The sequence below is a fragment of the Chrysemys picta genome, chromosome 1 (genome assembly GCF_011386835.1).
Source record: "Chrysemys picta bellii isolate R12L10 chromosome 1, ASM1138683v2, whole genome shotgun sequence".
NCBI lineage: Eukaryota > Metazoa > Chordata > Testudines > Emydidae > Chrysemys > Chrysemys picta.
Genome location: NC_088791.1, coordinates 144,853,824 through 144,868,386, shown reverse-complemented (window position 1 = coordinate 144,868,386; position 14,563 = coordinate 144,853,824). Strand labels below are relative to the sequence as shown.

Below are 14,563 nucleotides of genomic sequence, written 5' to 3'. Positions count from 1 at the left end.
AGTGTGCTGTTCCCTGATCTCCCCTGCTTCAGAAGCCATGGTACCAAAGCTGTAGGATGGGCATTAATGCTGACTGTCTTAGCATTATCTTGCAGGTTTGCTGGGGCTGTTCTTCAGCTTGGCCCCCTATCCCATCCAATGGTTGTTCTTTAGCCCAAACTTGTGGAGCCCCATGTGCACAATGCTCATGTTATAAGACATCCAGGGGCTTAGAGGAAGGGAGGGAGGCTCCTTTGACGTTGTATGTGAAATAACCTAACTTGAGCTGTTTTCACCCCATCTGAGTTTAGAAGCAGGGTTACAAAGATGATGTGGCCCAGGTTGTCTATCTGCTACTGAAAGGATTTACAATAAAAATACTGATAAGTCTAGTAAAAGGAAGCAGTTATTCTCCCCTCCAGAAAAGAATGCATTTTAATTATTGAAGTCCATCAATTAATGGATCTGCCCATTGTGTATTTATTCCTTTGTGGCTCCCTTAGAACAAGACTAGATACTGGGAATGAGGAAGGGTTTTGTTACAAAAGGAGAGGGTGGTTAATTTTTGACAGCAGCCAATGAGAAAGTTATGTTTGTATAATAGTCAAGTCACTCTCTGTGCCGTGGCTCACTCACCGGCATGTCATCACCTTTGTGAGAAGTGTCAATAAATATTACACAAGTACCTCTTTCTAAGCACAAAACTCCTACTGGGGGAATTCCCAGAGCCCCTTATAAAAGGGATTCCGCTGACCTTTCTCCATCATATCTGTTTGCTGAGAAGATGCAGTGTGAAAACTTGGCTGTGCTGCTGGTCTTTCTACAAAATGCCATTGCATTGAATGCAGCCAGCACCATGCTCCAGAATGTGGTAAGATACATATTATGACTTTCACAGGTTCCAATGTATTCTTTTTTCCTCCCGCTATTCAGGTTGGGAGAATATTTTAAAATTGAGGCAAGTTTTCAGATCTCCACTTGTTCTGTGGGCTCTCTGCATGTAGCAAGTGTAAAATATCACCTTTAATAAATGTCCTGGGACTTAATTATAAATTTGAAAACAAATTACACTGTTTTAAAAACAGCCAAATTCTGTTTTTGGTTAGGCAAATGCAACTCCCATTGAGAATCTGACTAGTTTAAATGCAAAATGCAAGTTGAAATTAATTAGCTGTGGTTTATACTTGAGACTAACTCAATCCAAAACCACAGATGCAAACACCCCTCATCCTTTGGAGTGTTCTAGATCTGGATTTAGATCTCAGGTTCATTTGCCCAGCACTTTGAAAACACAATGCACTATATGAGTTTTAGGTGATACTATCAATGCGGTCTCTTGGTCTAATAGGCCTTGTAGTGCTGGGACTTAGATAGTGAACTCAGCATCTAAGGGGAGGGAATGTTTTTCACTACAGCATCCTTAAGCAGTGGCAATTCCTGGTGGTAAGAATCAAGGCTGAAGTGTAAATATATAATAAGCTGAGGATGGGGGAATTTAGAATGTCAAGAATTTCTCATTATGCTCACCCTTGGGTAAACCATAATTTGTGCAGATATTTGTAAAATTTATGATGATCCTTGTAACTCTGCTGTTAATCACTATCAATCCCCCTGTACAACACGATCAGGGGGCCAGACCAATGGCCGCATACATCACCTTTTTGACAAGCTGGCACAAACTCCCCTCTTTTCTCTGAATCTATTTAATCAAGTGGCCTTTTTCCTGCCATCTTCCAGTTCCTCAGCTGTCCAAATGGCTGTTTTAGGGGCTGGGGGATGAGGGAGCAGGTGATGGGGATGCAGCAGCATGAGGCTCTGAACAGGTTCTTGGATGGAGTACTAGGAGGCCCGCAGGGGAAGCTGGCTAAAACTGGGGCTCCAGAGCACTGTCAGAATGGAGTTCTGCTTCAGTGCGGCTTTGAAGTTGTGCAGCTGGGGATGACCCCTGCCACGCAGAGCTCCTGCAGGAATGGAGCACTGCTCTTGTATGGCTGACTAGCAGCTACCTCCGTGTGCAAGCCCCTTCCTGCCCCACACGCCTTTAGTTTAATCACCCCATTTGATGCACAGTTTATCAAATGGTTTTGCAAGCACTGGAGATTGCCATGGTTCCCATTCGGTGGAGCTCGGCTGTGTACATTGGTGGGCTGCATCCCCGCGGTATAGTGTGTTGCAGGGCCGGCTCTGGCTTTTTTGCTGCCCCAGGCAAAAAAGCCTCCCCCCGCCCCCCGGCGGGGAGCGCAGCAGGGGAGGGCAGCGAGCACGGCTGCGGCCCTGCTCTCCCCGGCCGGCCGGAGCGCCGGGGCAGGGCGGAGAGCCCGGCCGCGGCCCCGCTCTCCTCAGCCGGACGGAACGCCACCACCCTCCAGGTGCCACCCCAAGCACATGCTTGGTAGGCTGGTGCCTGGAGCCGGCCCTGGTGTCTTGTGCAGTACATGGGACCTTGATTACTGTAGACTCCCAGGGATGCATGTTGAGATTCAAGAGTAACATCCAATCTTGCCAGTGCTATGGAGGGATAGGACCTGAAACCTTATTCCATAAGATGGCAGTGAGATGGTATATATTACTTGAACATGAATAATGCACATTGTTTTGGACAGACTGAGCATCTGCAGCCGTTCATTGATCACATGTAGCTTTTTTTTCAAGGGAAGGACTCCATGAAACAGCATTGTACCAGAAGAAACATTAACTGTCTCAGCAGTCAGTTGGAAATCCCAATCAACGTTAGAGCTGCTGGAGATGGCTCCTTTAAAATCAAAGTTTCAAAATATTGAGGAATCTGGACTGCTGTTTGGATGTTGGGAGTGGGAAAGGGGGTTCATGATAGTGAGTTGCGTTGTAATAGGCGTTTGTTTCCTTTCCAGTCTACACCTTTCTCCCCTGTTGGAATAGACACTCTTAGAATAATTTTAAAAGTAGTTTGGTGGGTTTCTGATATTTAAATCCACTTTTTAAAAAGTTCTCAATTTAATAAATTAAGATCTAGATAAAGGGCAGTTTGTAATCTGTATCAGGGATTAAAAAAGTACCACAACCAAGCTAGCACAAATGGGGGCCTTATCAAAGGTAAGTACAATAACCATATTTGTCTGTTCGTTGGATATTTTCCTCTGCTCCTTTTTTCACTGTTCCTGCTAAGCAGAATGCAAATCCAGTAATTTGGGGAGTCTGAGGCTGACAATTTCAAAAGCACCTAAGGGACTTTTTTAATAGTGACCTAGGCCCAGATTTTTAAAAGCTATTTAAGCACTGCAGCACTCTGTTGTAATGCCGAACCAAGTTGGTGTCAATTCCCTTTTCAAAAGGATTTAGGCTTATAGGAGCGCAACTATAGGGGTTGTGTTAATCCAATAAAAAGCACAGTGTGGAACAGAAGCCTGTTTCTCTCACTTCATTAGAAGTGGACAAATTTAGTCATGGTACAAAACTACTTATAAAAACAATATTCAACAGCCAATATTTTATTATTTTTTTAACTCTAGCTGCCCCAAGTAAAAAACTTTGTTTATACCCCTGTGCGCTGATGGAGAGAGCAGTGATGCATGGCCATGACTCCACTCAGTACCCTGCAGTAGAAGGCATACCAGCTACTGCAGGTTGGGGGAGTTTTAAAGTCTTCAGCTCTCCTGTTTACCAGGGCTGGCTGAAAAATATCAAATGAAACATTCCCAGTGAGGAAAACAGGGTTTAGTCAAAATCAAAATTTTCCATGAAAATTGGTCTAATTTCTGTGGCTTCTTCCATCAGTGAAGTACAAACAAAACTTTGTAAGGTGCTTTGAAATTAATGGACTACAATCACTAAGTGGCCCTGTTGCAAAGACCATTAAAAGCAATGACTCCCTATAAGATTTAATATTTCCTGCTCTGCCATTTACTGACTCACTGTCTGATTTTAGAAAAATCACTTCACTTTCCTGTACCTCCATTTTTCCAGTGTTAAAATGGTTATAGTATTTAACTACCTCTATAGGGGTGTGGTGAAGTTTAATGAATTGATATAGGAAAATACTTTGAGTTCATAGGAAGAAATTATTACAACTTAATATTGACCCTGAATGCATTTATTATGATCACAGCTTAACTTTTCCCCTGCTTGGGGACTGCCAGTCCTTTGCTGTTGATTCCTAGTAGCATATTGACTATTTATTTGCTTTCTGAAACCAACTTGTTCTTACAGCCATTTGCCAATGTGACCGGCTCTTTGAATGACAATGGAGTGTGCCAATGCTCAGTGTACCTGCCAGACACAGTGTTTCCTGTGCAGAAGGTTGAGATTCTGGAAATCACAGCCCAAGTGCTTTCTGAGAAATTTGAAAGAGAACTTACTAAAGTAAGGATTTTTGGTTTTTCTTTTTTTAAAAGCTGACCAGTCCTATTTTTAGTGAATGTGAAACAGTCCAACAGTCAGAACTTTGCAGGGCCTGTCTTCAAGCAACTGCAGTGAGGGGCATGTAAAAATCACAAGGAAAAGGATGATTAAACATAAAATGTTCAATATTGTAGCATGCAAGCAGGGCCTTATATGAGTTTCGAGTATCCTCAGGCCTCATTCCTGGGCCTATAGGCACATGGTGTTCTTTGAGGGATGGAGGAAGCACTTTGCTTCTCTTTATGAACCATGGAACAGTCTTGTTGGCCTGTAATTGCTATATACAGTTACAGAGGAAGCCATGATTCCTGCTCCCTCCTGTGGTACTTTTATGTAACCAGCATATGGGAGGGAATGAGGGAAAAGAGCAAATGTCAGCTCAGCCCAGGCTGAAGCATGGGAAAAATCCACCACCTGACCCCCTCCATTCCCTTAACAGTTGAAAAAAATCAATTTTCTCTGTCAACATTTGATGCTCTAGCAATGACTACTGGATTATGCATTTTAGTTAAAGACCAACTCTTTACCCTTACACTACTTTCCTTCCTTGTTACAAGGATTCAGATCTATTCTCTTCTCTCCCCCCTCGCTCCCTCCCACCACCAAGAAAAAACAAAACAGGCAAAACTAGGGGACTACTGTGGTTTCTCAAGAGAAGGAGAACCTGCATTTGATTTTTGCTGGTAGATGAATATTCAGGGTTTAAATTAGGTGTCCTGGAGAAAGTGTTGGACGTCTCCAGGAGCCAGATGTCTTAAGAAATGAAGTGTCCTTGAATTCATCAGTAGAAAAGGCACATCAGTAAATTATAAATTCTAACTATAAATATTCATAGCTCTCTTCTTATCTGCTTTTGATTATACTAGATGTGCTGCATAAAACACAAAATGGGGGGGGGGAGAATCCTATAGAAAGTCTTTTCAGTTAAAATAATTCACTTTGAACTAACTAGAGCTAACAATGATACTCATTCAGTTGTCAGTAAAGATATATGAAGGGCAACTTGATAGAACTTGACTGATCACTTTAGGACAGTGGTTCTCAAACTATTGTATTGGTGACCCCTTTCACATAGCAAGCCTCTGAGTGCGACCCCACTAAATTAAAAACACTTGTTTATATGTTTAACACCATTATAAATGCTGGAGGCAATGCAGGGTTTGGGGTGGAGGCTGACAGCTTGTGATGCCCTATGTTATAACCTCATGACCCCCTGAGGGATCCCAACCCCCAGTTTGAGAACCCCTGCTTTAGAAGGGATGTGGAACTTTTCATTAATGATCCATGAAAACATTAGGTATTTAAGGGCCCCAAAGTGCTCCATTGTGATCAGTAGCAAAATTTCAATTGCTTTCAAAAGGACAAGATCAGGTCTATAATTCCCATCCTGAAACTTGGACTAATTCTGCCAGGTCCTCCCAAATCAGAGGGGACTGAAATAAGACCCAACTGAAGCCAATCTCCTATTGAAGTGAAACTCTGCAATGGGAGTTTTGCTTAAGTAAAGATTAAGTACAGATGACAGGAGTTGGCTGACTTTTTTTGCAACCCTGTAGCAATTTATTTATTTATTTATTTTAAGAAAATGGACTCTAGTGACCAGCTCCTCAGCTGATGTCGTTTTCTTGAAGTCGGTGGAGTTGTGCCAGTGTATACCAGTTCAGGAGCAGGCCCTCACTTTTCAACTCCAGTGGCAGATACCAAAAACAAATCTTGACGTAATCCGAGTTTCACTGCACTTATCATGTTGATGCTTTAGAACACTGTTTGGCTTATCAGACTCAAGTTAGATATAGTGTGACAGATCCCCGATGCGATCCCAGGCAAAGAGACATCAGGTCAGAAATGAAAACAAACTGTTTAACTATGAGGGTGTTAAAATTTTGTAGTTAATTGTTTGTCTATAGAAAGAAAATACCAGGTATCTGAGTTGAAGTAAATTTAAATATATGGATGGGGCAGAAGATGCTATTATAAAATCAGTAGGAAATGAATTTCACAGATATTCTGATATTCAAAATCAGTAAAAACTGTAGGCTGAAAATATTTGGAGTAACTTTTTCATTTGTAATTTGAAACTTTACCAGAATAAAATTAACCTGTTTGACGAATGCAGGAATCAGCTCTTCCCAGCAGTGGAGAAGAGTATAGCTTTGTGCACCTCATTAGAAGTGAAGAATAGCAACTTAAACACAAGGGGAGAATGTGCCTTTCAGTGCTTTGACCACAATGCCCAGAACATGCTCATGTAATAAAAACAGGAAGAGGAAACACACCTACCCAACAGATGAAAACTATATTCAAGGCAGATTATTCTGTTGGAAATATTCCTCTTGATCTCTGCTTGGGTTATATGATATGCAGGTGGCATGCTCACCATGTGATCATGGAGGTCAGACTTGCCTGTGGCCAATGCACTTGCACATGCGACTTCTCAGAATTGCTTGCTCATGTCATTTCTATCCCCCTTTCCCTTCCCCTCCATCCTCTTTCATTCTATGCCTGCCTTATGCTTCCTCATTCCTTCACTCCCATCCTCCAGCTGCATGCTGGAGGAGTGTCTGCTTGCATGCCAAGAAACCTGTGTTGATAAATACCAGTTTCAGGTAACTGCCACAATAGATGAACATTACAGATTTTTCTCCCTGCTCTTTTCAGGCCCTTAGTGTGACAAGGCTTGCAAAGCAGGAGAAACTAGATAGGGATTATTCTTATGCATGCCTAAAATTGCCAAATTTTATTTCTTTAAGGGTGACATTCATGCCTCTGCAGAGGTCCAGCACAAAGCTTATGCACTGCTCAAACCCCACTGCAAAGTTCTGAATGTGGGATGCATGGTGAATATTGATCTATACCCCAAAATATAGTTCATGTACTAGATTTCTGAGATGGTGTGTTGGCCTGTTAGACGGGAGCAGATCATTTAGATACAGGCACAAGCTATTAAGGCAAAATGGGTCTAACTGCCAAGCAATAGAGCATCCATCTTGGGGGTCGGGGCGGCGGCATTCTCCTAGGTAGCCTGGCTGGCCAACTGGGGAAAAACAGTCTGAAGCAGCAGAAAGACTGGGCTTTGTAGCACACTCCAAACAGATTTGGCATATTTTTGACAACTAACTTCTTTTAAAAGCATTTGTTTTCTTTAAGTATGCTAATATTATTAGCAGTGGGATAGATACCCACATTCCTGAATGTTTGTGCCTTTGGTATAGGTAATTGCACATATCAATACTCTTTCTCTATATGGTTGCCAACTTTGTGCTCAGCAGTTTGCAAATGCATTTTTGTGCCTGTGATGGTTTCATGTGCAAATCTTACATGCACAGTTTAGACACCAACCTTTAAACATCTTCTCCACAGAGACGTTTACTAGGGAAATCTCCCAGCTCTTAGTGTATTCTGAGTGCCTGGCTAATCACAGAAATCCATCTAAATCCTCTTCCAACAAGATGGATCGTGCTCTATGGCCTGGTCCTTGTTTGGGTGGTGGTAGGGTATTCTAGACATACCTATTTACACCAGCTCAGGATCCATGGATGTTTGTATTGGAAGATCAGATTGGTTTATACTGGATAATCTCTGGAGATAACATAATTAGCACAAAAAATCCAAAATGTAATTTCTCTGCAGGATCCTCTCAAATCACATATTACTTATTAAGGAAGTTAAGGTCCAAAACAAGCGATAGGATTGCATTATTTTTTTGGTGTATTGCATCTGTCAGAGATGTGAAATACACGTCACACATCTGCTTTTTGGGTGTGACATGGCATTTCCAATTTGGTATGACCTAGCCTGGATATCACAAAACAGCCGTAAATAATCTGGAGTTCACTCTTTTAACTTTACTGATATGCATGCCACATTGCTCACACCTTGGAAAAACAATTGCTACTCTGTAGTGTTCTCTCCTTTTCATAAAAGAAACTAAGGGAAAATTATCCTCTCTTATGCTTACCACAAAAGTCATCAGGTTTAAAAGATCATGCCAAATGAATATTAATAGTCAGTGCAAAAAACATTAATTCAGTGTTATGACTCTCATTGTAACATGATGGCCCTCAGTTACTTGGGATAAATTCTGACCTAAGGTATGTACACACTGAAATGCACATGGTATGTATCTGAGGGCCAAAGTTGGCACTCATTTTCTGTGTGCATATGGAGTTATCCAGATAATAGACTTCAAGACTTCAGTAAAGAAAATTGATAGGTAAGATCTTGTAGGAAGTCTAAAGGGTGGGGGGGAGTTCAGGAGAATTGTCAGTTTTTAAGAGAGACATTATTAAAGGCACAAGAGCAAACGATCCCAAATCATAGGAAAGCTAGAAGTATGGTGAGAGACAACCCTGGCTTAATCAGGAGATCTTCAAAGACCTGAAACTCAGTCAAACACAAGTGGAAACTAGGTCAAATTACAGAAGATGAATATTTATTTTTAAAAAAAAGCATGAGGGGTCAAAATTAGAAAGACCAAGGCAAAAAAGATTAATCTAGCTAGGGACAAAATGTGTAACAAGAAAACATTTTCCAAATATATATGAAGCAAGAGGAAGACCAAGGACAGGAGAAGCCACAGCAATGTCTGAAGTGTTAATTGCCTTTTGGTTGATATTTTCACCAAAAAGTTAGCATGACTAACATAGTGAACATCTATGTAAATGAGATAGGACCTTAGGCTAAAATAAGGAAAGAACAAGTTAAGAATTACTTGGACAAGTTTAGATGTCTTCAGGCTGGCAGGGCCTGATGAAATAAACCCTAGAATATTGTGACAGACCTAGACTGGTTGGGTACAGGAATCTGGTAGAGGAAAACATACTGGACACTGGATGAATAGTTTTCTGTTCCCTGAATGACCAGGGGAGGGGCTGCCCCAATGCAGTCAGGAAGGTACTAGAAGCAGTTATGTCAGGCAGACTCCATAAGACAGCTGGAACCAATTAAGAACAGATTAGAAAAAATCAAGGGAAACAGGCTACTCAGATCACCTGAAGCCTGTTTAGAACTGTCTGGGACTAGTTTCAAAGGATGCTCTTTCAGAGGGCTGGCTGGTAGGAACAGGGAGTAAGTAGGTGTGTAGTGGGAAGACTGGGAGAAAGAAGGTGCACAGTAAAAGCGCCAGAGGACAAGCATGGCCAGGGTGCTAGGAGGGTCTGTTTGGGGAAGTAGCCCAGGGAAGGGCTATAGCTCTGATGGTATAGGAAAACTACACATTATAGGTGCCATTAGGGTCCCTGGGCTGGAACCTGGAGAAGAGAACGGGCCCGGGTTCTCCCTCCCCGCCCCCCCTCCCCCCCAACCCACCCCACGCCTCTACAAAAATGCTCCCTAAGTAGGAAGACAGGGACTAAAGAGGGTTCTTACATCAAACCCGTTGACTGGCCGATGGTGAAAGTGAGTCAGTAAGCTGTAACCCTTTCCTCTTGTTGGGGAGAGAGGCTATACTGAGGGTTACAGCAAACCTCTGAGGCAAGCCCTAACCACCTAGAAGCACAGGACCCCCTGAGGCAAAGCTGGAGCTCTGCCACAATAATGAACTGGCTGAAGATATCGCTGAGCCATTAGCATTATCTTTGAGACTTCATGGAGGATGGGAGAGATCCCAGAGGCCTGGAAAAGGGCAAATCTAGTACCTATCTATAAAAAGGGGAACGAGGACAACTCTGGCAATTATAGACCAGTCAGCTTAATGTTGGTAGCCAGAAAGATAATGAATCAATTTGTAAGCATCTAGAAGAAAGTAAGGTAAGTAACAGTCAACATGGATTTGTCAAGACAAAGGATGTCAAACCAACCTAATATCCTTCTTTGACAAGGTAACAACCCTCGTGGATGGTGGGGACACAGTAGGTGTGATGTATCTTGATTTTTTTAGTGAGGCTTTTGTAAGTGTCTCGCATGACCTTCTCATAAGCCAAGTAGAGAAATATAGCCTAGGTGAACCTATCATACAGTGGGTGCACACTTTATTCAGAGACTGGTTATCAATAGTTCATACTTGAGCTAGAAGGGCATATTGAATGGGGTCCTGCAGGGATCTGTCCTGGTCTGTTTTTATTCAATATCTTCATAAATGATTTGGATAATGGCAGAGAGAGTACACTTATAACGTTTGACAATATCAAGGTGGGAGGGCTTGCAAGTGCTTTGGAGGACAGGGTTAGAATTCAAAATCATCTTGACAAACTGGAGAAATGGTCTGAAATAAATAGGATGAAATTCAATAAAGACATATGCAAAGTACTACAGTTAGGAAGGAATAATTAATTGCAAAAATGGATATGACTGCCTAGGAACATGTACTGCAGAAAAGGATCTAGGGTTTATGTGGCATCGCAAATGAAATATGAGTGAACAATGTAATATGTTGCAAAAAACCTGAACATCATGCTGGGATGTATTAGCAGGAGTGTTGTAAGCAAGACATGAGAAGTAATTCTTCCATTCTACTCAGCAGTGATGATGCTTCAGCTGGAGTATGGTGTCCAGTTCTAGGCACCACACTTCTGGAAAGATGTGGACAAATTGGAGAGAGACCAGAGGAGAGTAACAAAAATGAAAAAATGATTAAAGGTCTAGAAACCATGACCTATGAGGGAAGATTGAAAAATTGGGTTTGTTCAGTCAGGAGACGAGTAGACTTGGGGGGGGGGGTGATCTTTTAGGTACCTGAAAACTGTTATAAAGAAGAGGGTGATAAATTGTTCTCTTTACTTCTTGTCCTGCCCTCAGTGGTTAATGGACTTAAGTTGCAGCAAGGAAGATTTTTGGTTAGACACTAGAAAAAACTTCCTAACTATAAGAGTAGTTAAGCACTGGAATAAATTGCCTAGGGAGGTTGTGGAATCTCCATCACTTGAGGTTTTTAAGAACTGGTTAGACAAACATCTGTCAGGGATGGTCTAGATAATACTTAGTCCCGCCTCAGTGCAGGGGACTAGACTGATGACCTATTGAAGTCTCTTCCAGTCCTACATTTCTAGGAGTCTCTGTTTAATGGCTCCCCTCAGACTCAAAAAGTAGTTGTCACAGTTGTATAAAAAATTGTAACTTTGAAAAGAGAGTCCTCTTACCGTTGGTTTGCCTAGTTAAACTAAGTCACTGAGATTCAGTAGTCAGACACATTATGTGCTTAATTGATTGTATCTGCCCTGCACAAGTATCGATGTACCATTGACTAAACTCCCAAAGACCTGCCCCAGCATGTACTGAGGTTCAGTGTATATCTTGGAAAGAATTATTTGGGGGAAGTCTCTTCTATGGCTGTTACAAAGCCTTGGTCAGGAGTCTGTAGGTGATATTACCAGGACAGTAGAACAGTAAAGCTCTAGTCTTAAAAAGTTGACCTGAGTATAGTTTTTCATTAAAAGGCCATTTCAGAGCTGTCCCCTTGATTAAAATAGATTAAAAAAAATTGTGACTGGGGCAAAACACTCTTAATTCATGTTAAGATAATGCCAAATTGATTTTTAAACCAACAAATTCATTTTAGGTCTGAGAATATGCATGAGCTGTTTCAGTCCAGAAGGTAATATTGAGGGAAGTGATAAGCACCTGAAAATTGGGGCTTATAATGGAAATTCCTTCTGACTCCAGAGTTGCTAATTTGACACAATAATATAATTCTATTTATTCTTGCTGAGAGATGCTGCTTAACCTTCTTGCCATTAAGGAAAAATGGGTACAATTTTAAGTCATGTAGGAGGAGGATTATATCTTTCCCAAGATGCAGGGCCGGCTCCAGGCACCAGCTGAGCAAGCTGGTGCTTGGGGCAGCAGATTGTTGGAGGCGGCATTCTGCCCAATCCTAGGGCGCCACGGCTGCTTTTTTTTTTGTTCTGCTCCGGCCGCCCTGTAGGAGGCAGCGGCGCAGAGAACCAGAGCGCCCTGCAGGGCAATCCTCTTCCTTCCCTCCCCTCCGACCGGAGCGGAGCCCTCGCAGCAGGCGGCAGGAAGCGGCGCAGCGGGAGGGGCCGCGTGGCAGTGCCCCTGCTGTAGCCCTGACCACCCCCTTCTCTCTCTCTCTCTCTCTCTCCCGCCCGCTCCCTCCTCCTCCCCCCCCTCAGCTGGTCCCCCTGCTCCTGTTCTGGCCGTGCCGCAGGTGGTTTTTTTTGCTTGGGGCAGCCAAAAAGCCAGAGCCGGCCCTGCCAAGATGTTCCATTTGTATGGAACTCTAATTTTCAGAGACTGCTCTAAATCCATATTATGTTCTTGACGTTCTTCTTGACAATGTTTGTACTGTGACCTTTACATTAGTAGAGACATGTTCAAAAGTATATTTATCCAGCCATCTGTTTAGTGGTTCCACATCTGAAGAGGCTGCTGTGCAACAGTTATTCTCCCTAAAGGCTAAAATAACTGTCACCTCAACTGGCCTTCATTTAAATCAGTTTCTGGATGGATGGATGGGATTTGTAATAGTGCACTGTGCTAAAATAACCCCTTCTTCAGGGGACTCAATTAGTTCTGATGCATAAAAGATTGGATACTATTTGGAGTGTGGAGGCCTGACCAGTGCCCACTGAAGTCAACAGAAAGTCATCTTGGACAAATTGGTGGATTTTTTTTGTTTGTTACTTTTTCAGCCCCAGAGAGTACATCTACACAGCAGTGAGTCTCCAAGCTCAGGTCAACAGACTTGGGCTTGCATTATGTGCTAAAAATAGCTGTGTAGGTGTTAAGGCTTAGGCTGTGGCACAGGCTCTGAGGCCTAGGGAGGGGGATATTCTTAGCACTGTCAACTGGGGCTCAGAGACTCGCAACCATGCGCTGTGTAGACATTCTTCATGTACATCACTTCTCTGAAATAATCACTGCAGGTTTCCTGGTAGAATCTTCCCCCTGAAATTCTATATAATCCTGGATAAAGTTAGCTCATAGAGGGAACATTAGTGAGTGTAAGCGGGTGGCTTGACCTGTACAGGCTGGAGGGCCTGGGATTAACTCTCCCTGAGATTAACCTTTTGTGGGCCCAGCACCAAACATATTTGTGGCTCCCAATGGGAGCAACAGAGGATGGAGTGGGGAGGTTGGTCCCCGGAGTGAGGCGCCGGCTGGGCCAATGGGGCATGGTATGGTGGGGGCGGCTCTACTCTGCCCACCCCAGTTCAAGGGCACTTTTCACAAACCGGCAGTTGCAGATGCACACTGGCCCACGTGGCCCTGTGCTGCCAGAGTGCCCCTTCCCTTTGGGGGCGGGCCTGGGCAGTGCCCCACAGTCCCCTGCCCAACACCACCTCACTCCCTAGGCCACCCCAGAGAGGAGTGGGCGGGGGGGAGAAGGGGCTGGGAGAATAGAGGAGTCAGTGGGCTGGCAGGACCTCAGGGCAAAGTGCAAACAGAGCAGGCTGGGCTGGGCCCCATGGCACTATTGTAAACTCGGTATTGCTGTGGCTAGCCAGCCCTGATTACTGAAGGAGGCACACCTGACAGGGATCAGGTGATTCCCCAATAAAGAGTAGCTGGAAGCTGAAGTGAGGGGAGAACTCAGGGAGAGCAAAGACTGCTGGGAGTGAGGAGGCTCCAGCAGAGTCCTGGGATTTGTGACTAAGGGTTTATCTGCACCAGTGGTGCCCAACCTTATTACACAGGCGTGCCACGTAATCTGTTTGGCCCACAAGGTTTCTACATATTTTAATAAGATTTAAAGTCACTTGTATTGATTTATATTTGAAGTTCAGCTAGTTTTGTATGTATTTAGATAGGTTGTTTCTGTGTTCGATATTGTCTATTTACATACTTGTGTAAACTAAAATGATGTAAACATGATGAAAAAACGCTAATGAATCGGCCATTAGTATATTGTGTTGAAGCAGGCTGCAGGCCTTATGAAATGCTCTGGTGGGCTGTGTATGGTCCATAGGTTGTACACCCCGAGCTACACTGTCCAGCAGTTTGGACTGCGGGGGTGTGAATAGCCATGCGCACCAAGATGCTGCACTGTAACTCACTCATGTGGATACTGCAGATGCAACCCATAAGGTTCCTAGTTTGCCTTCATGTAATCCTCTTCAAACAGGACTACGTTAATGTGAAGAAGGAACTTGCTAGTTCAAGTCCCTGGCATCAACACGGGGGAGTTACAGAGCAGCACTTCAGTGCACCCTGCAGTCCGAACTTCAGGACAGTATAGATGTAGCCAAAGATTCCAGCTAGGAAGTGCTAGCAGTAGCCTGCTAAGGCAAGGGAGACCCCAAGAGAACAG

The 14,563-nt window shown here is 43.4% G+C and overlaps 2 protein-coding genes across 2 annotated transcripts in view; both read right to left on the bottom strand.

Annotated features, from left to right (window-relative positions):
* LOC135981817 (cystatin-A-like) overlaps positions 1-14,563 on the bottom strand; it is a 141,967-nt gene that overhangs the window by 89,262 nt on the left and 38,142 nt on the right.
* The window catches only part of LOC135973137 (olfactomedin-4-like), a 21,876-nt gene continuing 16,580 nt past the window's right edge, over positions 9,268-14,563 (bottom strand). Inside the window, exon 4 of the mRNA XM_065554820.1 lies at positions 9,268-9,289. Coding sequence (XP_065410892.1) covers positions 9,268-9,289 — 22 coding nt within the window. The remainder of the gene's footprint in view (positions 9,290-14,563) is intronic.